The following is a 27094-nucleotide window of genomic DNA, read 5'->3' on the forward strand; positions in this document are numbered from 1 at the left end:
TAAATTGGTGCTTCTTCTGATTAGCAAAGAGTGAAGATACTCGCATGATATAACAAATAGTGATCATTAAAATAGTAAGTAAATTTTTATGCACACATCCAGACTTGCAGGTATGCAGACTATAGCTCCACCAAAAATTTGCACCTCATGTTTTGGAGTGGAGTGAAATTCGAGCAGAACAATTGAACAAAGCTAAAATCCAATGCGGTTAATGTGAGCACAAAAGAAATCAGGTAAAAAAATTGGGTCGAGATAAAGTCCAGAATCGGAAAGTTCGATTGTCGAGCTTAAGTCGAGATGACAATTAAAATCTAGCTCAAGTCTTTTCATAGGCTCTTTGGGTTCAACATGGTCCTCTTATATATATTTTTGTCGAGCACGGTCTTTTCATCAATCGAGGCTTAAGCCTGGGTAGGTGTTTGAGATGCGTTCAAAAATTACTCGCACAAAAATTGGCTAAAATAGAAAAAAGCTAAGATTTATCAAGCCAATTTTCGTCAAAATCAGTATAAGCGATGGTAATAAAAAAAATGAATGAGCACTTAGAAATAAACGATAATAATAGCGTTTTTGAAAATATGGTTACTCTAAAAAGGTAAATCGAAACCACTTTAGCCAGCAAAAAAACGCTCGAGGAAAGTGGTCAAGAAACAAGTTTTCACAAACGTACACAATAATTTAGTCAAACTTCGTTCAAGAGCAGTTAAAAATTATAAGGGCAGAGATCAGTAGTAATAGGTTGAGCAAGTCTCCCCGGGGGGGTGTAGACCCCATGTATTAAGATAGGGTATAGGAGTAATTTTTGAGAGAGGGTCTACACTAATGTATTAAGATAGGGTATAGGCGGCGTACATGTATTAAGATAGCGGCCGCCACGTATTAGTGGGCGCCACGTATTAAGATTAGGAATATCCTGCGCAATGTATGAAGATTGGGGATAAATCTAGGGGTGTTCCAGGGGGTGAGTAGTAAGGTGGGAGCAGATCAGGGTGATTTTCCGGAGCCACTTGTCACGTGATTTTAGAGGACATTTAGGGATTAGCAGGGAATTATACATGCAGCGCGCAGGGAATTGTACAGTCAGCGCGTACGTACAGGCGGGGAAATGTACAGGCATCGCGCAATAACGGATAATTTCCCTCGCAGTATATTTCAACATTTTTTGGTTTAACCACAGCAATGTATTAAGATTAGGTATAGCCGCCGCAATGTATTAAGATTAGGTATAGCCGCCGCATTGTATTAAGATTAGGTACAGCCGCCGCAATGTATTAAGATTAGGTATAGCCGCCGCAATGTATTAAGATTAGGTATAGCCGCCGCAATGTATTAAGATTAGGTATAGCCGCCGCAATGTATTAAGATTAGGTATAGCCGCCGCAATGTATTAAGATTAGGTATAGTCGCCGCAATGTATTAAGATTAGGTATAGCCGCCGCAATGTATTAAGATTAGGTATAGCCGCCGCAATGTATTAAGATTAGGTATAGCCGCCGCAATGTATTAAGATTAGGTATAGCCGCCGCAATGTATTAAGATTAGGTATAGCCGCCGCAATGTATTAAGATTAGGTATAGCCGCCGCAATGTATTAAGATTAGGTATAGCCGCCGCAATGTATTAAGATTAGGTATAGCCGCCGCAATGTATTAAGATTAGGTATAGCCGCCGCAATGTATTAGGATTAGGTATAGCCGCCGCAATGTATTAAGATTAGGTATAGCCGCCGCAATGTATTATGGTCAGTTATATCCACTAAAATTGAGAAAATTGAAAATTTTTAAAAGAATGAATTATGAAGGTACAAAAAGACAGACACAGTATTAATCAAGTACATTATAAGTAATTTTAAACACAACAGAGAGCGCTCACAATAAGAAAATTGATTCAATAAATTACAAGTTCAGGGGTACAGTATGAATTCCATCAGATAACACTTTTCGTTTAGGATAAAAATATGAGAGTCCTTTCTTTGTTTGTTCATAGGTAGCGACGCAGTGGTTGATTGTCCGAAATCCTCTATTTGTAGATGTTAAATTGATGATTTCTTCCATCATTCGCCGATATTTTTCCAATGGTCCATCTCCGGTCTCTTCCAATGTTCGTTTGTTCAGTCCTTTGCTGCTGAATTTGTACTTATCCGATTTCGCATCGTAGCAACAATATGTTTTGCTACAGAGACAAATCATTTCAGTACATCTAAACTCTTCCTTGAACAGACCTGGTTCACGCTTATCGTTCTTTTTATGTTTATCACAACAAGTTCTAGGGAAGAAATTTTGTACAGCATCAGCTTTGAAAGAATCATCACAATCGTGTTCCCTCAGAGTTTCCCAATCTGCTTTTTTAGATGGACGAATGCAATCGTACAAATTTTTGTGCGCTAGAGCTAAGTATAAGGAGTCAGTGTCCATTTCTAAGTCTTCGAACGTGTCGACATCGCAAAATTTATCAAAAAAATTGTAATAAAGCTCCAACATACGTAATTTTGCGTATTGAAGTATAAAAAAGCCGACTATTATCGGTTCACGGTGCTCAATTTTTGATTTTACAAGTTCAACTTCGTATAGTTCTTTTGACACACTGTTAAGTCTCTTAAACAATTTCCCGTTGATAGCTTTGTGTGTCTTTTCATCGTTCAAGTATTTTGTCTCTGTATGTCTGCTTCTGTCCATGATTTGGTAACCATAGGAACTATTCCCTAACAATTTCATTGTTTCTGCTACAACGCTTGATTCAGGATTTTCATCTCCAACTCTTCTAGCATCAACAACCGACTGGACAAAATTGTTGAAGCATTTTTTGGGTGTGTACTGAACGAAGCGATAAATTTTGGTGCATTTTAGCCCAAGACTAAGGTAAAAATTGAGTAATGGTGTTATGACTGTTCCATTCTCCAACTTGAAGCTTGAAATTAACATGCGTTGCGGTTGCTTGAGTAAATCGTTATCAATTGCATAATCCCTCATATAATCACCAATATCTGCTCGACTAACATTAAAGTTTTTAAAGATTGGTGGAAAGTTCGAGAACTTGTATTTCAACCCATCTGGAAATTCGAGATCACACTGAACGTAACCAAATAGTTTATCTTCTCTTATCTTTGTAAGTAGAGATTCTTGAGTCAGAGGTAGCTTGAATGGGAAATTGTTTCTCACGTGAATTTTTACAGATTCATCACCTTTGACAGTTTCCCACCAGTTACATTCCCATATCTCAACAACTTTATATCCTTTGTTTCGCAAACAGTCTCGTCTTAGTTCATTGTATTCCCGTTTCTTTAATCCTTTCTGAGTCTCTTCCTCTGACATGCTTGCTCTTGCTTCCTGACATGCACAAAAGTGAAAGTAACAACCCATTGCTTCAAAAATAGTTTTACAGTGAGCACAAAATCCGTCTACATTAAAACAATCAATCTTTTTCTGAGTTCTAGTTGTGTAGTAGCTTTCAATAGTGCAGTTAGGACGTTGAGATTGTAGGTACGACATATCCATGTTCTCAAATTTCCTCGATTTATTTTGTCTAGCTTTAAACTTCTGAGAGTCTGAATCAAACTCCCATCTAGTGTAAAGCCCAGTGGGCATTTCGTGACACATTGAGAAGGGGTAAAGTTGACTGGCGTCTATACCCACAATTGATTTGCAAATGTTTTCTGTGTTTCGAATGTAGGTTTGATCCACAATTGCTTTTCTAGTAAACACAATAGAGGGACCACCGGTCATATCTTCGCGTATTTTATCATGTAAATCTTTGTCTGCTTCAACGAAAGGATAGAATTTGCTATTAGTTGATTTGTGTAGACAAATATTTGCTAAATTAGGTAGTGTGCAACCCAGTTTTAACATATCAATCCCTTTGTTATGATAGAATTCCATCATTTTCTGCATCGCTTCTAGTGTCGGGACAACATCTTTGTTATTATACCACCTGACAAAGTCTTGAAAAGTTGTCATTTGTTCGTGCTCCCACACACTTTCCAGGTAAATGTAGTTGTCGAATCCCGAGGGGGGCACTACCTTCAACCTAAGTTTTTTCAGAGCCTCCTGTTGGGAAAGTCCACTATTCAACAATTTTGTGAAATCCGTAAATTCTTTTTCCAAGGGATTGTGATCTCTCAACTTACTAAAGAAACATTCGTAAGGGGGTAGGAAAGCTACATCCAATTTGTTTGGTGAGTCGAACCATTCATAAGGGAAAAATCCTTTGGTCTCATTTGTCTTGTAAGCTTTGAGGAACGAATCTAGCGATGTTGCTCCACCAAGAAAGTTTAGAATATCGAGAAACTGAACATCGCCAAATTTAAAGGATACAAAATGATTAGCTTTTTTAATAACCGTTGGTTGAATATCGCGCTCGTGAATGAGGAAGGGTAGTAAATAAGACTTGATAAGATTCAGATCATATTTCCCGCTGTTGAATCCAAATACAGGTAAAATGCTGACATAACGTTCAAAATGTTGTTGTAGTTCGCGAAGTTGATTTTTCTGAATTTGGAGGAATTGAGTCGACATATCAATTTCTTCTTCTTCGATATATTGAAATTCAAACATTGGAGTACTCTCATCTTTCCTTCCATTTAGCTTCTCGAAAATAGAACTTACTCTGTTTTTAATTGCATTTTCAATTGAGGAAAATTTTTGCAACATTTCTGCTTTACTTCTGCTAGCTAGTTCTTCTAATGCTTCAACAAAAGATACAATCAGTGTCTTGGGATCTCTGTTGCAAAGGAAAGTAGGTTCTTGTAATAAATTAGAGGAAATTGACACAGATATTGGTTCATGTTTTCCTATCCAAGTAGTTGTATTGGTATCTTTTAGTTCATTAGATGGAACGCAGATTGATTCGAAGTCAAATACAGCCAAGTTTTTGAACAGTTTTTGTTCTTCCTCATATCCAATTCCAAAACCGTCAAGTTTATCGAACACAGTTTCTCTCAAAGTGTAAACACTCTTCGGATAAATGTGCTGTATCCTATCTTTACAAGATTTCACGTGACGGTGGAAATTACCAGCACGCTTAATAAAGGTATCACAATTAGGACAGCGGAATCGTTTGAAAAACGTGTTGATATCATCAACATAGCAAATGTGGTTGTTGTAGCGCAGTAGATTAATGTTGTTCTCGTACATCTCAATACTTCTTCTGGCAAGTTCACCTACAAAATCCCCGTCCTCAATGTCAATGTCATAAATGAAAATGTTGTGTTTTATAGCATTTTCAACAAACACAAGGTGATCCATTGACACTCCTCTAAAGTTAATTGCGTCATGACCAGACTCGTGGAGAAAGTCACTGAACAACTTAGCTGCGTTTGTTTCCAGCTCAGCTGATCCATAAAAGTGAACAGCCACAGCTCTAAACAAGCAAAGGTAGTCCTTTTAGGTTTCTCCGTATCCATTCGTAACAAGACAATTTACATCGTTTCTCCTCAACAACTGTTCAGGTATAACAGCATCTAAACATCCCATTGGGATATTGTTGAGAAGAGCACAGAAAACTGTTACATTCGTAGTTAGTGCATACCGCCATTTTGTGTTTGCCCTTTCTTGAGCACAAGTCTCAATCAAATCCAATTTCTCTACTCTATCCTGAAGTGAGACTAAGTCTCCCTTAGAACAAAGTAAATGAGACTTCTCAAAGAAGGTGTTGTTCTCATGAGCATAAAAGTATCGGTATTCGTCTGTGTCAACATTTCGTAAAATAAATCCCAGGGATAAATTTATTTTTGCAGCACAGTTAAGCTTTTCAAACACTTCCTTCAGTTTTTCATTAATTTCGCTGGGATCAAGTCTCGACAATTTAAAATTGAATACTCTATGTCTCCCATTCTCCATCTCAGTATTGTCAAAGAAGTGTTGACAGGCACTAAGTTCCTGCTGTAACTGTTCGTTGTTCCTATCCAATTCTTCCGATTCTAGTACTTCTTTCAAGCTTTCGCTGGATTTGGTTCCAACTTTGGTCGATGTATCTTCGCGTATTTTATCATGTAAATCTTTGTCTGCTTCAACGAAAGGATAGAATTTGCTATTAGTTGATTTGTGTAGACAAATATTTGCTAAATTAGGTAGTGTGCAACCCAGTTTTAACATATCAATCCCTTTGTTATGATAGAATTCCATCATTTTCTGCATCGCTTCTAGTGTCGGGACAACATCTTTGTTATTATACCACCTGACAAAGTCTTGAAAAGTTGTCATTTGTTCGTGCTCCCACACACTTTCCAGGTAAATGTAGTTGTCGAATCCCGAGGGGGGCACTACCTTCAACCTAAGTTTTTTCAGAGCCTCCTGTTGGGAAAGTCCACTATTCAACAATTTTGTGAAATCCGTAAATTCTTTTTCCAAGGGATTGTGATCTCTCAACTTACTAAAGAAACATTCGTAAGGGGGTAGGAAAGCTACATCCAATTTGTTTGGTGAGTCGAACCATTCATAAGGGAAAAATCCTTTGGTCTCATTTGTCTTGTAAGCTTTGAGGAACGAATCTAGTGATGTTGCTCCACCAAGAAAGTTTAGAATATCGAGAAACTGAACATCGCCAAATTTAAAGGATACAAAATGATTAGCTTTTTTAATAACCGTTGGTTGAATATCGCGCTCGTGAATGAGGAAGGGTAGTAAATAAGACTTGATAAGATTCAGATCATATTTCCCGCTGTTGAATTCAAATACAGGTAAAATGCTGACATAACGTTCAAAATGTTGTTGTAGTTCGCGAAGTTGATTTTTCTGAATTTGGAGGAATTGAGTCGACATATCAATTTCTTCTTCTTCGATATATTGAAATTCAAACATTGGAGTACTCTCATCTTTCCTTCCATTTAGCTTCTCGAAAATAGAACTTACTCTGTTTTTAATTGCATTTTCAATTGAGGAAAATTTTTGCAACATTTCTGCTTTACTTCTGCTAGCTAGTTCTTCTAATGCTTCAACAAAAGATACAATCAGTGTCTTGGGATCTCTGTTGCAAAGGAAAGTAGGTTCTTGTAATAAATTAGAGGAAATTGACACAGATATTGGTTCATGTTTTCCTATGCAAGTAGTTGTATTGGTATCTTTTAGTTCATTAGATGGAACGCAGATTGATTCGAAGTCAAATACAGCCAAGTTTTTGAACAGTTTTTGTTCTTCCTCATATCCAATTCCAAAACCGTCAAGTTTATCGAACACAGTTTCTCTCAAAGTGTAAACACTCTTCGGATAAATGTGCTGTATCCTATCTTTACAAGATTTCACGTGACGGTGGAAATTACCAGCACGCTTAATAAAGGTATCACAATTAGGACAGCGGAATCGTTTGAAAAACGTGTTGATATCATCAACATAGCAAATGTGGTTGTTGTAGCGCAGTAGATTAATGTTGTTCTCGTACATCTCAATACTTCTTCTGGCAAGTTAACCTACAAAATCCCCGTCCTCAATGTCAATGTCATAAATGAAAATGTTGTGTTTTATAGCATTTTCAACAAACACAAGGTGATCCATTGACACTCCTCTAAAGTTAATTGCGTCATGACCAGACTCGTGGAGAAAGTCACTGAACAACTTAGCTGCGTTTGTTTCCAGCTCAGCTGATCCATACAAGTGAACAGCCACAGCTCTAAACAAGCAAAGGTAGTCCTTTTAGGTTTCTCCGTATCCATTCGTAACAAGACAATTTACATCGTTTCTCCTCAACAACTGTTCAGGTATAACAGCATCTAAACATCCCATTGGGATATTGTTGAGAAGAGCACAGAAAACTGTTACATTCGTAGTTAGTGCATACCGCCATTTTGTGTTTGCCCTTTCTTGAGCACAAGTCTCAATCAAATCCAATTTCTCTACTCTATCCTGAAGTGAGACTAAGTCTCCCTTAGAACAAAGTAAATGAGACTTCTCAAAGAAGGTGTTGTTCTCATGAGCATAAAAGTATCGGTATTCGTCTGTGTCAACATTTCGTAAAATAAATCCTAGGGATAAATTTATTTTTGCAGCACAGTTAAGCTTTTCAAACACTTCCTTCAGTTTTTCATTAATTTCGCTGGGATCAAGTCTCGACAATTTAAAATTGAATACTCTATGTCTCCCATTCTCCATCTCAGTATTGTCAAAGAAGTGTTGACAGGCACTAAGTTCCTGCTGTAACTGTTCGTTGTTCCTATCCAATTCTTCCGATTCTAGTACTTCTTTCAAGCTTTCGCTGGATTTGGTTCCAACTTTGGTCGATGTTCCGTGTTTCCGTCTCTTATGTTGTTGAAGAGAATAAAAACTTGGAAATGCCTCCAAGCATATAGTGCACACTGTACTAAGCTTCTTTTCTTGAGGAGCGTGACGCTTAGCAAGGTGGTAGTTCAAGTCCTCTTTCCTCTTTGTGTAGAAATGTGGACACTTGGGACATTTTAAAGTCCCACTATCACACGATTTTTTGTGTCGAGCCATTTGCTGCTTGACAACCATTTTCTCGCACTTTGAGCATTTGACAGGTAGATTTCTATCAAGAGATGGCATTGTATTGTTGTGATCCAAAATGAATTGAATAAATTTTAAGTAAATTGCCGAGCAACTGTTTCTGATAACAAAGTGAGAATGAATACAATTTTTGGTTTTTTAGTTAGAATAACTTTTTTGACTAATTATTTCCATATAAGGAAATGACGTAATTTCTATTTTTAGTAACATTACGCAATACGAAAGTTCAAGAACTTCCTACGAAGCAGTCACAGTGTTACATTATACATTGTATTTAAATCCAGAAAACATCAAAAATGTGTAACCTTATTCCTTGGAGGAAGATCGGAAATCTTAAGTTATATTTATTTGTCATATTGCTGATTTGTGTTACTTTTTTACAAAACAATACTATTCATCCCAAAACAGACTTCTTAACAAAATCTATCTGTCAGATGTTTGCTCACTTAGAGAATACAAATATTATTGTAAACAAACTAATTTTGTAATTTCATCGATAAAACACTAAATGTGTTTTTACAATAATATTAAAACATTAGAGAAGAAAACTCCTAATTTAATTGAAGATAACTTATAAACAATTGACGTTAACGTGATTATATTACAAACTACAAACCAATCAAATTTTAGTATTAAGAAACTTGTTGTAAAAGTTAATGATATCGTTTTGCTTATCTCATTCTCTCTTTTAACATTTTTTTATTTTAATAGATTAATACGTGAAATTTTACTCATTTGTGAAACATGTTGATCAAAAACCACTTACAAATATTGGAGAAGATTTACAAGAGAAAAGAAGGTATACCTGATTCATACAAAATTGACGAAATTGATGTAGATTCATACTTTTTTTACAATTTTTTGGACATTTTCACAAAATCCAACAGAATAATCCGATTTAGTAAAGGACTTGAGTATGCAACGTTCTCTATTAAAAAATTTGAATATGAGGAGTTTATTGCGAAACAGTCTTTCGATTTATCCTCAGAATTGCATGTAAGCAAATACGAATTGTTGTTCATTTTGAACTCCGTCCCCGATATATTGGAACAGTACAGAAATATTTCACAAACAAACTTTGTTCCTCTCCCAGAACCAATAACAATAACTTCTTCACTACAGAGTGCTTTGTACTTCCATTATTACAACGACTACAATGCAGTGGGAGTACTGATCAGATTCGGAATTCGTTTACCTAACGCATTTATACAGAAATTTGATTCCAAAAATGGAATATTTTCCGAGATTGATCTGAAATTTGACGAATTGGAAAAAATTTATCAAAATTTGACTTTTTTGGTAAATTATGTCACTTCATTTCAACTTAAATAGACCATTTTAGGTAAAAGCATAGTCGGAAACCTGTATGTATCCTTCACTTCCTACCTTGTTAGAAAATTTTAACCAAATTTGGATTTGGATTTCAGTTCGTCCAGAAATTTCAAGCTAAACGTCACTTTTTCTCATAAAATCTTCCATCTTTGGTTACTATTGTCTGATTGGACAGAGTACATTATATATAGAGGTTGTTGATTTTGACATTATCAATTGATCCAACTTCTCTGAAAACATCATCACTACTTTCTCACATTATACTAACTACTCCTCAAGATTTTATCCTGCTATCGAGCTTCAACATTCACTTTCTTTTTGTTTAAAAATACTTACTTTAGTTCTAACTTTTGTTTAAATCTAATTTATATATCCTGTTCCCTTCCTAAAAAGAAATTTGCTGCTTTATAGCTTTCTCTCCACTGATTGCTTTTATCACGTTCTCGACAAGAATCTTTTCATCCATTCTCATCACTTTCTAACAAAAACCTCTTCTATCATTTATTCCAAAATGGAGTTCACCGTTCAAAATAATAACCTTCTGTACTCATTTTCTTTTACTGAGGATATTGCTCGGATAGGAGTTCGAGATTTATCAAACGGACTGTATGGGTCTCTGATCACTTTACCCATTACTGTGTGGCACATTATTGAGCACCAGCGACAACAGTTTGATACATATCATCAGGGACAGGTCCCAATCACAGAGAATCAACTCGGAACTCACGCGATGGGACACGAAGTTGCTGTTGTCAGTGGACACCACTATCCTCACGTTAATGGATCTGATTTTCCTGCCAACTACGTAGCTGGAAATATTCAGTACACATTTCCTTGGGAGGAAGGGCAAATTCCAAACAGTTGGTTCACTACACCGGATGTAGGTGAGGTATCAGGCCCAGAGGTGGAAAATAATCTTCTCCAAATAGCTTCAAGAGCTCATAGAAGAGAACATAGGGAGTTGAGTATTGATACTAGTACCACCACGTCATTTAACGATCTGGAAAACTTTGATCCAGCGCAGTACTATGGATCCACTGACATGTCAACTACACCCTCGATGACAACCCCATCGATTGAGGAAGGAACAGCTAACAACCCTATCTTTTTGAGTGATGTACCTAATACCCCAGTCACTGTTCAACCAACTCAACTACCTGGTAGGTAGAATTGAGCGACAAAGAGGTTTCGGTAATGAAAATCAGAACTTACCAGAATATGTTATTGAAACTCTTTTTGAATGATTTCTATGTTCAATTTTGTAAACTATTTTGTATTTGTTCGTAAAAATAATAAAGTTTCTGAATACCTTTTGGGTGTTTCGTATTAAATTTACATTTTCAATTTTATAATTTTTTTATAGTTTTCCAGAATAAAAGACTAACACGAAAGGTTACTTGATAATTTAGGTACTTGGTTATTATTGAAAATTTGTTTTTCGACAATTAAGAAAAATACCGAATTTAATTTTGATATTTAAGAAAATTGTCGAATTTATTTTCGATATTTAACAAAAAATGTCGAGAAAAAATTCGATTTTTAAGAAAAAGTTACTGTTACAAATCCGATTTTTAAGCTGCAAGAACAGATTCAAAACTTGTCATTTTAAAAATTATTAAAATTTGTGTTTTTTGCTTAAAATCATACCGTAAAACTAAGAAAAATGAGAAAAAATTGCACATTTTGCACGCACAGTTTGGTAACATTTTTGATTTTTAATGAAAAATCTGAGGTTCTATTTTTGACTTTTAACAAAAAATGTTGTGTGAAAATTCGACATTTAACAAACAAATCGACTTCAAATTTCGACTTTTAGAATATACACTAATAATAAAACATTTTAGTACAAACACTTTATTACTTTCTAACTTCAAAGTACAACATGGGGTTATCAATTATTCCATGACCATCTAGTAAACAATCAACAATTTTTATTAATTCGCTCTCATACTTTGAGTTCTTAAGTGACTGAATTCGGTCGAAGAAGGATGATCTCAATGTTTGTGTGCTTGCATTTCTTTGCTCAGCTCTCAGTAGATGTCTCTTGAACTTTTTTCTACTCAATCTCTTCTTAGACACGCTGGGTAGTTTTTCAACAAATTTGTTTTCCGAATTATGTTGTACCGCTCTCTTCAATTGGGTGAAAACAAGTCCTGCTTCTTCGTTTGTGTGACCAAAAAACTGATGTTTATATAAGGTGTATAAGCAGTCCACTGTCTGATATTGAAAAGATAAATCATCCAATTTTTGGAGTAATTCATTAATGGAAGATGAAATGAGAATTATGTGATAAGAACAATTTTTCAGAGGACAAAAAGTGTAATTGTGAGACGCAACAGAGTATTCACTAGTAAGCAAGTAAGGTTTATAATCCTTAACTGATACGCAAATGAACAAGGCTTTCTCACAAAATTTTTTATAAAAGTCAGGTAAAACTTGACACATAACTGCTGCCATTCTGTAACCAAAGTGATTTTGGAGTGATTCTTTTAAACTACCGTATAAGGAAATAACGCAATTCAGTTCAAACGCAGCGAAAATTTCATTTGAAAAATGACACAGTTCAAGAGACAGCAACTCAGAAAAATCCGTTGTTTTACTTGTTCTAAATATTTCAAACACTATTACTCGCTAATGCAACACAGACGTGCTAAACATCAAGATAAATATGCTGCTCTAGTTCAAATGTTTGCTCAACTTAAAATTTCTGACTAAGTTTCCTTATAAGGAATTTTTGCAAAATGACGCAATTGAACTTTCCATATTTGGAAATGAAAGAAGGATAATGACATCATTACCAAATAAAGGTGATCGGAAACAATAGAGGAAGTAAAATTACAAGTCAAATCATTCAATTAATTTCTATCTGTCACATTAAGTTGATAAAATGTCTCTCTCTAAAGTCTCTCCGTTTTACTCGAGTGCTCCGTCTATGTTTACCGATTCTCAACCTAAAACTGGAACTGATTCGGTTCCATTTTATATAGACTTTGGTTCTAACCCAAAAAGATTTGGGAGATTTACTGTGTCCCAGATTTTTAAAAACGGACAAAATTATTCCGAACCAACTTTCCAAGTCTTCAAAAAAGATAATTCTGGAACATTTGAGAAGTACCAACAACTTCGAATAGGAGATTACGAATTCAAGAAATTCTGTTTCCTCAAGAACAATATCCTGGATGGGGAGTTGGAACTGAGTGAGCACCCGACTCAATTTGATAAGAACCCATGTATGGAGGATGTGCTGCAACGATGTCACAAAGTCAGAGAGGTCAGCATAGGACGAAATCGACAAATATATGTGACTTTCATTCAATACGTTCAGGAGAATCCAGCCTCCATTTATGTGCAGATTCGGCTCTTTTGTCGCAAGGAAAACAATGAGTTCAAGCAGGTGACTTATGTCAGCTACACTTTGGACGAGTTCAAGGAACTGATTCAAAATTTGAATGACTTTTCTAACATTGAACAATGTACATTTCAATAATAATTGTTGTGTGATTTTGTAATATGTCTTTGTCTTCTCTACAATAAATTTTTCATTTTAAAAATCTTTGATCTGAGAATGACTTGGGATATTGGTTGCTCAAGAAACATTTTTTTGAGTCTCAGAGACAAGTCAAAAGTTTTTCACGTTAGACTTCATTACGAACTTAAAAGATATTCCTATACTGTCCTTGAAGCTCAAAATTTTCACAAATTAGAAAATTTGGACATAGAGTCCCAAATTTCAGAATTTAAGTGGGTTATTCACAACGGATTACGCAGAACAAGTCTTATATATCGTTCAGATAAACAACAAGTTACTATTTCACAACATCGTTGGAACGGATATCAGTGGAGTTTTCTGACAAATATTGAATTGAAAAAAGAAGAGTACGAGAACTTACTAGAGCATCTCCCTACACTTTTATCTTATATTGAAAAGTTTAAGAAAACTTGCATTGACATGGATGAAGGAACGCAAAGTTGATGGATATTGTCATTCTTGTCAACATATTCAATTGCTACGGAAGCATCCTTTCAATGTTTCCCGAAAATGAAAAACGCAAAAACTGTTTTTAGCGGCCTGTAAAATTTGGGACGAGAATATAAATTTGGAGGAAATTAACCAAAAATTCCCTCATGGAGGACTTATTGGTTATGGAAATTCCTTTTTAGATTATTTCTTTGCTAGATTGAAAGTTTTTCGATTACATGCTATACTACACGATTCTGCTGGAGCGGTTAAAGCAACTACAAACAAGGGACCAGGATACTGTTACATGTTACCAAATTTTCCAAGCTCATGTTTCTTGGGACATTTAACTGGGTTAATCTTTTGTGTCTTTATTAAATTTTATCATCCTCAAATGTTCAAAATGCTAGACTGCTAATCATTTTTGTAATAATTCACCCTAGAAAAAAGAATGTCTCTCGTTGTGTTTGATATTGAGTGCTTGGAAGGGAAAATTGTCAAGGAGTTGGGTGTTTTCAAGGATGGAATTGTATTGGGATACAGTTTCCTCCCACCCAAAGACTATAAACCTACTTTTCAAGCAAAATGGAACACTAAAAATTTACATGGGATTAATTGGAACAATGGAAAACTTGAATACACTGAGTTGTCATCAATCATTCACCAACATTGTTCACCTACAACAGAATACTTTGCAAAAGGGTTAGAGAAGTGTAATCTTCTCTCAAATTACTTGTGTAAAGATGTGGAGAATCTAGATGATCTTGGTTGTCCAAAAGTTTCCAAACTTCTCAATAACTCGGATACTGACTGGGATTGTAGCAATTATCCGTATCGACACAAAAAGACATTTCACTGTGCAGAGAAGAAAGCTTATGCTTACGGAACTTGGACTCTGGATTTTTTTGATAACGTATAATATTTGTAATTTCTATTTGTAATTTCTATTTGTATTTGTGATCGTTTTGTAATTTATTATTTTTATTTTACTACTTTTGAAATCAGAGAGAAGTTGCATTCCCAGTTCAAAAATTGATTTTCCCTTAAAAATAAGGTATAAATGACCGAGCATACAGATAACGGTTTAAATTTAGGTAATTTTGTCTTTGATGATAATAACCAGGAACGACAATCGTGGAAATGTTTTGGACAGACTTGTAATAGATCTCTGGTGGTTTTTTTGTCCCAATTTTTTGTTATTTTGTTAATATTAGTGTGCTGTATAGTAAGAATAACTCTTGCCGAAACCTGTGAAGAAACAACAGTTTGGATTGCTATCTTATCTAGTACAGTCGGTTATATTTTATCTTTTCCTAAACTATGAACAAAATAATCTCTACTAAGGAACGCATTTTTATTTCATTGGTGGGACCAAGCGGGTCTGGAAAATCTCATCTTATCCATGATTGGCTAATTATTGGAACTTTTCAACCCGATTTTGATAAAATTTACTATTTTTATCAACATTATCAATCACTTTACGGTCTAATGTCCAAAAACATTAAGAACATTCAATTTATTCAAGGAGTTGACTTTGAGTTCATTCAGAGTCTACCCAATAATGGAACAAAGTATTTGCTGATTTTTGATGATTCTTGTGAAGAAATCTCAAGCTCGAAAGAATTTGTTAAAATCGCGACAGCTGGAAGACACAAAGGTCTTAGTACAATATATATAAAGCATAATCTTTTTCATCAGAGTAGGCTGGGAAGAGAGATTGAGTTACAAAATACTCATATAGTTTTATTCAAGTCTCCTAGAGATGTTCTCCAGATTAACACTCTTAGTCAACAGCTCGGGTTAGGATCACAATTAAAAGATTGGTATACAAAAGCTACTTCAATCCCGTATGGTCATTTACTCATTGATCTAACTCCGAAAACAGTCGACTCTCTTAGATTTTGTAGAAAAAGTGGTTCTATTCCCACTATTTTTTTTCTCCCTAAAACGAAACAAGAGGTTACTTTCTTGAACGATGAACACACAACATCTCTCTACGCTGATAACGTTCCAAACGTATTCCTAGAACTTCAAGAAATCGTTCCTAAGAAATTGTCCAAAAGATTTCATTCAGTTTCTAAACGAATGCATAGTAAACCTTCTCGGGGGACAACTACAAGAAATACAAAAACAAGACGTAATAAAGTACAGAGACGAAATTCATCAACTCGTGCTAAAAAGAACCGGAATAAATAAAAGAAGAGCAATTTTAAGTTCACGAAAAGGAATAGAGCTCATGTCAATTTTGACACCATCTATCATTAATCGATTGTCTTGAAATGGAACAATTTGTTTTGATTCCTCAACACCTTTACGAACAAAATACAAGTTAAAAAGTTGGACACTTTTGAGCAGAAACCAGTTTCTGTCCCAACACATTTGGACCCTAATTACAAGGAAATCAGCAACAAAACCAGATCTTCAAAGAACGAATCAATTGTAGATCAAATTTTGAATTCACCGCGAGTCAAGCTATCTCTCAACGACACAATTTTATTAGATGGAAGAGATACAGAAGTAGCTTTTGCAGATTTTATTTTTGCTTTAAAAAGAAAGAACGTTGATTTTCCCGACATATGTTACACAATACTTGATGCTACCGGAATAAATCCGCAAAAAGTAATAAACAAAGATGCCAAAAGCAAAGACAGAGGGAGCTGGATTCCTTTCGAAATCTGAAAAAGCCAAGCTACAAAGGCTGTATAGAGATGGAAAAGCCGCATATGGATCAATTAAAAATCTACAAAAAGCAAGTGGGTTATCCAAAAAGAAAGTTGGCTACTTTCTACACAGTAAAGATTCCTACACAAAGTATCGTCATGCAACACGACATTTCAAAAGATTACCAGCATTTTCTAAGCGAATCAATGAGATCTGGTGTCTCGATCTAGCTTTTATGGATAAATTATCGGATACTAATAATGTAGTGAAGTATTTATTGGTATGTGTTGACGTCTTTTCTAGCTTTGTTCGTGTACAACCAATGAAGTCAAAGTACTCTACCGATGCAGTTGTAGCTTTCAAAAAAATGTTGCGTAAAAAAAGTATGCCCGCGAAAGTATGGGTTGACCAGGGAACAGAGTTTAGTGGTGAGTTTCGAAAGTTTTGTATGGACAAGAAAATTAAAATTTACTCTACTAGAAGTGAAACGAAAGCTGCTGTAGCAGAACGAGCCATTAAATCCCTGAAAAACATTATTTATCGCTATATGGAAGAAAATGGTGACAAATACATAAGAAAAATGGATTCCTTTGTCAAAACTATGAACACAAGAGTTAATCGCTCAACAGGTAAAGCTCCAAAAAATGTAACAAACAAAGACTTTTTGTCAATTTTTTACAGAAACCCAATTAACCATTATAAACGACCACGTTTTAAAGTGGGTGAAAATGTTCGTATATCAAAAAAAGATATTCCATTCACAAAAGGTTATAAATCACAGTTCACAAATGAAATATTCAAAATTGTTAAAGTTGCTACTTTTAAACCGCCAACCTATAACCTTTGTGGAGAACAAGGTGATGAAATTCTAGGTAAATTTTATGAACAAGAGCTTTCAAAGTGTATAATTTAAAGATGAGTTCTTTCACTGTTGAGTTGGTTTCCAATGCGTCGTTTGATTGTTACCCAAACAATACACTAAGTTCTTTCACGAATTTTCTACCTGAACAAATTAATCTTGATGGAGAATGGGAGGTAGCGATAACAGAACTGTCGTATCCTTCCTTGTACCAAAACATAACAGAGGGTAAATTCTTCTATCTAGATGAAGCAACGCCAGATACAAAACCATCGGATTATTACACACTTGATCCAGGTCTATACCCCTCGATCTCTGATATTGTCAATGAAATGAACAAAAAAAAATCAGGAACGTGAAAAAAATGAAAAAAACACCAATCAAGTTACACGTTAACAAAATTACTCAGCGAATATCTTTGAGTCTTCCGAATCAGAACTCTTTTCTTGTCATTTTTAGTGCCGATCTTTGTCATGTCTTTGGATGCGAAGAAGCTGTTTATGGTATGGGTGTTTTCATGAGTGGTGCTGGTCCACACTTTCCCAAGTTCCCTTATGACATTGTACGAATACACACCTTAATGATATATAGTGATATTGTTGAATACAATATTGTGGGTGATACAAAAGCTGCTCTTTTACGATGCATTCCGTTTATATCAAAAAATAAGAATGGAGATATCATCTCAACGGGACAATACATGAATTATCAAAATATTCCAAACATACAATTTAAAAAAATTCTAAAAAACTCATTCCACAGCATAAAACTCGAGCTCCGGGACTCTTATGGTGAAAAAGTTCCTTTCAACTCTGTTGGTGTAACAAGAGCAGTACTAATGTTTAGAAAAACTTCTAACAATCATTTTTAGATTTAAAGTTGTAGAAAATGGTTGCTGATAGTGATTTACCGTATTTTCGTGGTTATTCAAGTCAGAGGGGAAGAGGATTCGGAGCATCAGCACAAACAATTGGGAGGACAGCTATTCCATTCTTGAGGAGATATGTTGTCCCAGCAGCAAAAAGAGTTGGTGCTGATTTGCTTGATATAGCTGCACCAGAAATTGGAAATGTTCTAACTGGAAAGAAAAAATTCAAATCTGTGGCTGCAGATGTTGGAAAGAAAACATTACGTAAACAGCTAGGTGGTGGAAAAGTTAGGAAACGTCGCATTATTCGAAGAATTCCCCCAAAAACCAGTCGACGTCGTCGAACTAGAAGAGATATTTTTTCTAAGCTAAAATGAATACTAGATCAACAAACGATAGCAACTTTCGTTATGGTCACTTTACGAACTCTTGCTTGGAGATTTTTGACAAAATTCCTGTTTTGGAACCAATTGAATCTTCTCACGTTCAAGAAGTTTATCCCAGTACTTCATTGGATGAAAGCAGCATTGAGTTCGAGTTTGAAACAAATAGAAGCATATATCTTGATATGAGAGATTTCCTCTTTCAAATCAAAGTTGGTTTACAAAAGGGAAGATTGTTTGATGACTTTATGAAAAAAGACGAACATGGAAAAGGAGATATGGGAATGTCTTTCACAGATGATGATTTACATTATCTAATTCACGTCAACAATTTATTGCACTCGCTCTTCTCCAACTGTGAGGTGTATCTGAACAATCAACAGGTTTACAACTCAAATGGTCTCTATGGACACAAAGCTTTAAATTCCAATGAATTAAACGCTTCCACAAGAAATAATGAAGGTATTTTGGCTTGTCATGGATATGAATTTGAAAAAGAACCCAGCGATTTTGAAAAAAGCCCTTTTATAGATCGAGAGAAGAACTTTTGCTGAAAAATGGAACTACTTATTACGGTAAATTAGCAATTGATTTGTTCCAATGTGAAAAGTTACTGCTACCAAATACAAAAGTTGGACTAAAATTGATTCGTGCAAGACCCAATTTTTACATGATCTCCTACAATCCTCACGTCTCCCTTAAAGTTCTTGACTGTTCCCTGTTTACAAGACGTGTTGTTGTTAACGAAGTGTATCACCAGACTATCAAATATCAATTAACTCATCAACCTGCTTGTTACAACTTTATGGAAACAATTGCACGCACATTTATTATTCCTTCAGGACAGAACCAGTTTATTCAGGAAAATGTTTTTAACAATGCTCCAATCAGAAGAATAGCTATCGCGATGAACACAAATTCAGCATTCACAGGACATTTTCAAGAAAATCCTTTCCATTATCAGAAATTTGGTTTACGGGAACTAAGAATTGTTCGAGGAGGTAGAGCTATAGTATCAGTTGATACAAGCAATGACTGTAGGGCATATGTAACAACAATGAAAGCAATGAATTTTAACGAAGAGATTCCCGCGTTACCACATAATCTATTTCAGAACCATTACGTACTTGTATTTGATCTCACTTCACTTCAAGATGCTGGAGAAAATATTCATTATCCTGAGCTCAGCGGTGAAAGTATCCGATTAGAAATGTTTTTCGATCGCCCGCTAAGAAGCGTGACAGAATTAATTGTTCTAGGAGAAAGGATGTCCACTGTTAAAATTGATCAGTTCGGAACGGTTGCTAAAAATGTCTGAAGATTTTTGCGTTAACGAAAATTTTTTCATATTTTTTTCAGTTTTTTATGGGTTCTACATCATTGCTTTCTGCATTGGAACATTTGTGGGTTATATATTATCGTCACCCAGTTGCCATTCTCTTCACCAAATAATTTCTTAAAATGGACGTTAACTGGGGGCGAACTAATTCAAACTTTTTTGTTTACGTTCCTCTCCTAATTTTTCTGGTACTTTTCTTTATAATTATTTTATTCTACCCCAACTCCCATAACAATTCTGTCGACAAAATTAAAAAGACAAGCAAAGTTTTATTAGAGCAAGGTAAAAAGTCCAATGATTGTTGCTTTTTTGAAGAGAATGAGTCTTTTCAGCTTGACTGTACAGTTAAAAATCCGTGTGTTAGTGGTACTTGCGAAATAAAGCAGAGAAAATTTTTTTGTCATGGATAACACTTCCCTGAGACAGATTATTGAACGAATCCCAGAACTCAAATACCGCTATATTGGATCGTTTCCAGCAGATTGTGTTCCAAGACTACCCACATTCAGCTTTGCTATCATCAACACTTCTCCGAGCAGTGAAGCTGGAGAGCATTGGATAATGATTGCTCGACTCAATCGAACTTATTACTATGCTGATTCTTTGGCTCGTCCAATCACAAAATACAAATTTTTGAATAAAAAGTATCAGAAAATGATACAACAGCCAGTTCAGAAAACTGATAATTTGTGTGGATTTTACACAATATTTGCAGCATTTCAACTATTTAAATTTTTTCAAACAAAACTGAACAATGTTCATGATGTTCATATTTTAAACTTTATAAGTAATTATATGTGAATTAGATAAATTTAATGTAAAATAAGTCGAAGTGTAATAAAGTCGACAGTAATTTTTTTCTAAATTCCTTAATTCTTCGTTAGTTACTCAAATTTTTTGTTGTCGACTTTATTAACTACTCGGCTAAATGTACTTTAATACTCTTTTCTTTTGTACTATCATCATGTAAACGTTTGATTAAATTTTTATTTGCATGTGCTTAATTTGTACTGTGTCTGTTATTTTGTACTTATTAATTCAATTTTTTTCTTTTGTTTAACTTTTTTCCATGTTATGAGCGCTTAAAAGTCCACTAGTACTGTGACAATGCCAGATCAGCAAGAGGTAGTTTCGATCTACCGACCTCTGGGTTATGAGCCCAGCACGCTTCCGCTGCGCCATCTTGCTATTTAGGGTCGGCTATACCTAATCTTAATACATTGCGGCGGCTATACCTAATCTTAATACATTGCGGCGGCTATACCTAATCTTAATACATTGCGGCGGCTATACCTAATCTTAATACATTGCGGCGGCTATACCTAATCTTAATACATTGCGGCGGCTATACCTAATCTTAATACATTGCGGCGGCTATACCTAATCTTAATACATTGCGGCGGCTATACCTAATCTTAATACATTGCGGCGGCTATACCTAATCTTAATACATTGCGGCGGCTATACCTAATCTTAATACATTGCGGCGGCTAAACCTAATCTTAATACATTGCTGCGGCTATACCTAATCTTAATACATTGCTGTGGTTAAACCAAAAAATGTTGAAATATACTGCGAGGGAAATTATCCGTTATTGCGCGATGCCTGTACAATTCCCCGCCTGTACGTACGCGCTGACTGTACAATTCCCTGCGCGCTGCATGTATAATTCCCTGCTAATCCCTAAATGTCCTCTAAAATCACGTGACAAGTGGCTCCGGAAAATCACCCTGATCTGCTCCCACCTTACTACTCACCCCCTGGAACACCCCTAGATTTATATCCATTCTTAATACATTGCGCAGGATATTCCTAATCTTAATATGTGGCGCCCGCTAATACGTGGCGGCCGCTATCTTAATACATGTACGCCGCCTATACCCTATCTTAATACATTAGTGTAGACCCTCTCTCAAAAATTACTCCTATACCCTATCTTAATACATGGGGTCTACACCCCCCCCCCCCCGGGGAGACTTGCTCACCCTATTACTACTGAGATCAGTTACCAACTCCCGTGTACATAAAAAACTTAGCGATGGACCCATCAAGATCATAGTCAGCCATAATCACAATCGCCCAGAAAAAACCAGCCATCATCACAAGAATACAGACGTGAATTGGCCAATCACTGGCTAGGCATTTTGATACGCCTTCAGACGGTAGTTAGCAATAATCACAATCGTCCAGAAAAAAAGCAGCCATCATCACTAGCATACAGACGTGAATTGGCCAATCACTGGATAGGCATTTTGATACGCCTTCAGACGGTAGTTAGCCATAACCACAATTGTCCAGAAAAAAAAGCAGCCATCATCACAAGCATACAGACGTGAATTGGCCAATCACTGGATAGGCATTTTGATACGCCTTCAGACGGTAGTTAGCCATAACCACAATTGTCCAGAAAAAAAAGCAGCCATCATCACAAGCATACAGACGTGAATTGGCCAATCACTGGATAGGCATTTTGATACGCCTTCAGACGGTAGTTAGCCATAATCTCAATTGTCCAGAGAAAAAGCAGCCATCATCACAAGCATACAGACGTGAATTGGCCAATCACTGGATAGGCATTTTGATACGCCTTCAGACGGTAGTTAGCCATAATCAAAATCGTCCAGAAAAAAAGCAGCCATCATCAGAAGCATACAGACGTGAATTGGCCAATCACTGGATAGGCATTTTGATTCGCCTTCAGACGGTAGTTAGCCATAACCACAATTGTCCAGAAAAAAGCAGCCATCATCACAAGCATACAGACGTGAATTGGCCAATCACTGGATAGGCATTTTGATACGCCTTCAGACGGTAGTTAGCCATAATCACAATTGTCCACAAAAAAAGCAGCCATCATCACAAGCATACAGACGTGAATTGGCCAATCACTGGATAGGCATTTTGATACGCCTTCAGACGGTAGTTAGCCATAATCTCAATTGTCCAGAAAAAAAAGCAGCCATCATCACAAGCATACAGACGTGAATTGGCCAATCACTGGATGTCCGTTTTGATACGCCTTCAGACGGTAGTTAGCCATAACCACAATCACCCAGAAAAAACCAGCCATCATCACAAGCATACAGACGTGAATTGGCCAATCACTGGCTAGGCATTTTGATACGCCTTCAGACGGTAGTTAGCAATAATCACAATCGTCCAGAAAAAAAGCAGCCATCATCACTAGCATACAGACGTGAATTGGCCAATCACTGGATAGGCATTTTGATACGCCTTCAGACGGTAGTTAGCCATAACCACAATTGTCCAGAAAAAAAAGCAGCCATCATCACAAGCATACAGACGTGAATTGGCCAATCACTGGATAGGCATTTTGATACGCCTTCAGCGGTAGTTAGCCATAATCACAATTGTCCAGAAAAAAAGCAGCCATCATCACAAGCATACAGACGTGAATTGGCCAATCACTGGATAGGCATTTTGATACGCCTTCAGACGGTAGTTAGCCATAATCACAATTGTCCAGAAAAAAAGCAGCCATCATCACAAGCATACAAACGTGAATTGGCCAATCACTGGATAGGCATTTTGATACGCCTTCAGACGGTAGTTAGCCATAACCACAATTGTCCAGAAAAAAAAGCAGCCATCATCACAAGCATACAGACGTGAATTGGCCAATCACTGGATAGGCATTTTGATACGCCTTCAGACGGTAGTTAGCCATAATCACAATTGTCCAGAAAAAAGCAGCCATCATCACAAGCATACAGACGTGAATTGGCCAATCACTGGATAGGCATTTTGATACGCCTTCAGACGGTAGTTAGCCATAATCTCAATTGTCCAGAAAAAAGCAGCCATCATCACAAGCATACAGACGTGAATTGGCCAATCACTGGATAGGCGTTTTGATACGCCTTCAGACGGTAGTTAGCCATAACCACAATCGCCCAGAAAAAACAAGCCATCATCACAAGCATACAGACGTGAATTGGCCAATCACTGGCTAGGCATTTTGATACGCCTTCAGACGGTAGTTAGCCATAATCACAATCGTCCAGAAAAAAAGCAGCCATCATCACAAGCATACAGACGTGAATTGGCCAATCACTGGATAGGCATTTTGATACGCCTTCAGACGGTAGTTAGCCATAACCACAATTGTCCAGAAAAAAAGCAGCCATCATCACAAGCATACAGATGTGAATTGGCCAATCACTGGATAGGCATTTTGATAAGCCTTCAGACGGTAGTTAGCCATAATCACAATTGTTCAGAAAAAAGCAGCCATCATCACAAGCATACAGACGTGAATTGGCCAATCACTGGATAGGCATTTTGATACGCCTTCAGACGGTAGTTAGCCATAACCACAATCGCCCAGAAAAAACCAGCCATCATCACAAGCATACAGACGTGAATTGGCCAATCACTGGATAGGCATTTTGATACGCCTTCAGACGGTAGTTAGCCATAACCACAATCGTCCAGAGAAAAAGCAGCCATCATCACAAGCATACAGACGTGAATTGTCCAATCACTGGATAGGCATTTTGATACGCCTTCAGACGGTAGTTAGCCATAACCACAATCGCCCAGAAAAAACCAGCCATCATCACAAGCATACAGACGTGAATTGGCCAATCACTGGATAGGCATTTTGATACGCCTTCAGACGGTAGTTAGCCATAACCACAATCGTCCAGAGAAAAAGCAGCCATCATCACAAGCATACAGACGTGAATTGGCCAATCACTGGATAGGCATTTTGATACGCCTTCAGACGGTAGTTAGCCATAACCACAATCGTCCAGAGAAAAAGCAGCCATCATCACAAGCATACAGACGTGAATTGGCCAATCACTGGATAGGCATTTTGATACGCCTTCAGACGTTTGTTAGCCATAACCACAATTGTCCAGAAAAAAAGCAGCCATCATCACAAGCATACAGATGTGAATTGGCCAATCACTGGATAGGCATTTTGATACGCCTTCAGACGGTAGTTAGCCATAATCACAATTGTTCAGAAAAAAGCAGCCATCATCACAAGCATACAGACGTGAATTGGCCAATCACTGGATAGGCATTTTGATACGCCTTCAGACGGTAGTTAGCCATAACCACAATCGCCCAGAAAAAACCAGCCATCATCACAAGCATACAGACGTGAATTGGCCAATCACTGGATAGGCATTTTGATACGCCTTCAGACGGTAGTTAGCCATAACCACAATCGTCCAGAGAAAAAGCAGCCATCATCACAAGCATACAGACGTGAATTGGCCAATCACTGGATAGGCATTTTGATTCGCCTTCAGACGGTAGTTAGCCATAACCACAATTGTCCAGAAAAAAAGCAGCCATCATCACAAGCATACAGACGTGAATTGGCCAATCACTGGATAGGCATTTTGATACGCCTTCAGACGGTAGTTAGCCATAACCACAATCGTCCAGAGAAAAAGCAGCCATCATCACAAGCATACAGACGTGAATTGGCCAATCACTGGCTAGGCATTTTGATACGCCTTCAGACGGTAGTTAGCCATAACCACAATCATCCAGATTAAGATCAGCCTTCACCTGACTCATTCATCAATAATCAAATTTGACTAGGCCTAAGAATCAAACATTCCTTGTAACGATAATAATGATATTTATGGATTCAATCAGGATGTTTAACAATTCTTTGCATGATTATGCAATGTTTCAGAGGATGAACCTATGCTTTTTTAATCGGAACCTGTTATCATCTTTGTATGGTAGTTCTGATACAAAAATAATCATTTTACGGCTGCTAAAATTCATATATCATCCCTAGTCGAGACCTGGAATTTATGAAAAGACGAAAAGACCTATTAACTCCAGGTGGGGGGGAGGGGTAAATATTCAATTAAATTGCCCTAGTCGAGGACCCTATTTAAATTCGAGGCTAATTCTTTCCATAAGTCCAGCCGAATTCTTTTCATATGCAAAAATGAGGCACACTAAAAAATTGCGACAACATCTGGGTTCGATCTCATGACCTTCTCCAAACTTACCCAATGCTTAACCAAGTGCGCTACATGTCCTTAACTGTGACAGAAATTGAAAAAAAAAGTCACTATAACGGTCGCGAGTAGGACATGTTTTATTGTCCAGCCGAATTCCAGGACGTATGTTTTAGTTCCAGACAAATTCTAGGACAGTTGTTTTAGTTCCAGCCAAAGTCCAGGACATCACATTAGATCCAGACAATATCTTTTTGTACCCAATATCTGTCGAGGAGGTCTTTTAATACTTTCAGGTCACGACTGGGCATAGTTTCTACATTTCAACTTATATGGAGTCAGCCATGCTTGTGTATCACCCATTTAAACCACATCGCCGCTCTCAAGAAGCAATCTTCCCAAAGATAACATTTAACATTTGCTATCTTTTTTATTGGATCTTGTTGTACGCTTACTCGAAGGGATAGAAGCTTGATCTAGATATGGTGGGATAGTCGTCACTGGACAAATCAACTGTCACATATTTGCCAACACCAGAAGCGATTTCAACACTGATCTCTACATGTTCATCAGATGCAACAGAGGTAACATAGTTGATGACGTCACCAGTCAGGATGGACCTTGTGAGATTGAGTTGAACACTCTCTTTTCCATAGTCACTCTCCGAGGAGAAACTGAATAGGTATTCCTGTCCAGGAGTCAAGTCACCGATTGTCGCCTGGCTTCGTCTAGTATTCATAACAGTAGTATACCAAAATGCACGTATACCAAAATTCCCCCCCCCCCCCCGTGACAAATCGTGCATAACGTTTTGTCACGGGTGGGGACGTCCCCACCCGTGACGAATCGTGCGGTACATTTTTGAGGTCGAAAAATTTTGTTTCCCAATTTTGCCGGAGGGACAAAAACTTGTAAAAATTTTCTCGATTTGTGCCGGGAACAAAAACATGTAAATTTTTCTCAAGTTTGTGGGGGACAAAAACTTGTAAAATTTTTGTCAATTTTGTGCGGTGAGAAAAACTTGTGAAATTTTTGCCTAATTTTTTTGGTGGTCAAAAACTTACGATATTTTCAGCTATTTTGTGCGGGGGATAAAAACTTGTTAAAATTTCAGAGTTTTCTGGAATCATTGAAAAACGTGTGAAAATTTTGCAATTTGTTGGGGTCCCTTAAGTTGATTTTAAAATTTAAAAACTCTTAAACCCTTTTTTAGTCAAAAAGACTATTCATGGGTTTTCAAAAGACATAAAATTAACTTACCTATTCTTTGTTTCAATCTCTTGATAA

General features: G+C 36.7%; 1 protein-coding gene across 1 annotated transcript in view; it reads right to left on the bottom strand.

Annotated features, from left to right (window-relative positions):
* LOC142352075 (uncharacterized) overlaps window positions 1-26546 on the bottom strand; it is a 182777-nt gene extending 156231 nt beyond the window's left edge. The window contains exon 1 of the mRNA XM_075404432.1: window positions 26263-26546. Within this exon, the coding sequence (XP_075260547.1) occupies window positions 26263-26546 (284 nt within the window). The remainder of the gene's footprint in view (window positions 1-26262) is intronic.
* Between the last annotated feature and the right edge of the window lie 548 nt (window positions 26547-27094).

The sequence above is a fragment of the Convolutriloba macropyga genome, chromosome 13 (assembly GCF_964194025.1).
Source record: "Convolutriloba macropyga chromosome 13, txConMacr16.3, whole genome shotgun sequence".
NCBI classification, from domain to species: domain Eukaryota; kingdom Metazoa; phylum Xenacoelomorpha; order Acoela; family Convolutidae; genus Convolutriloba; species Convolutriloba macropyga.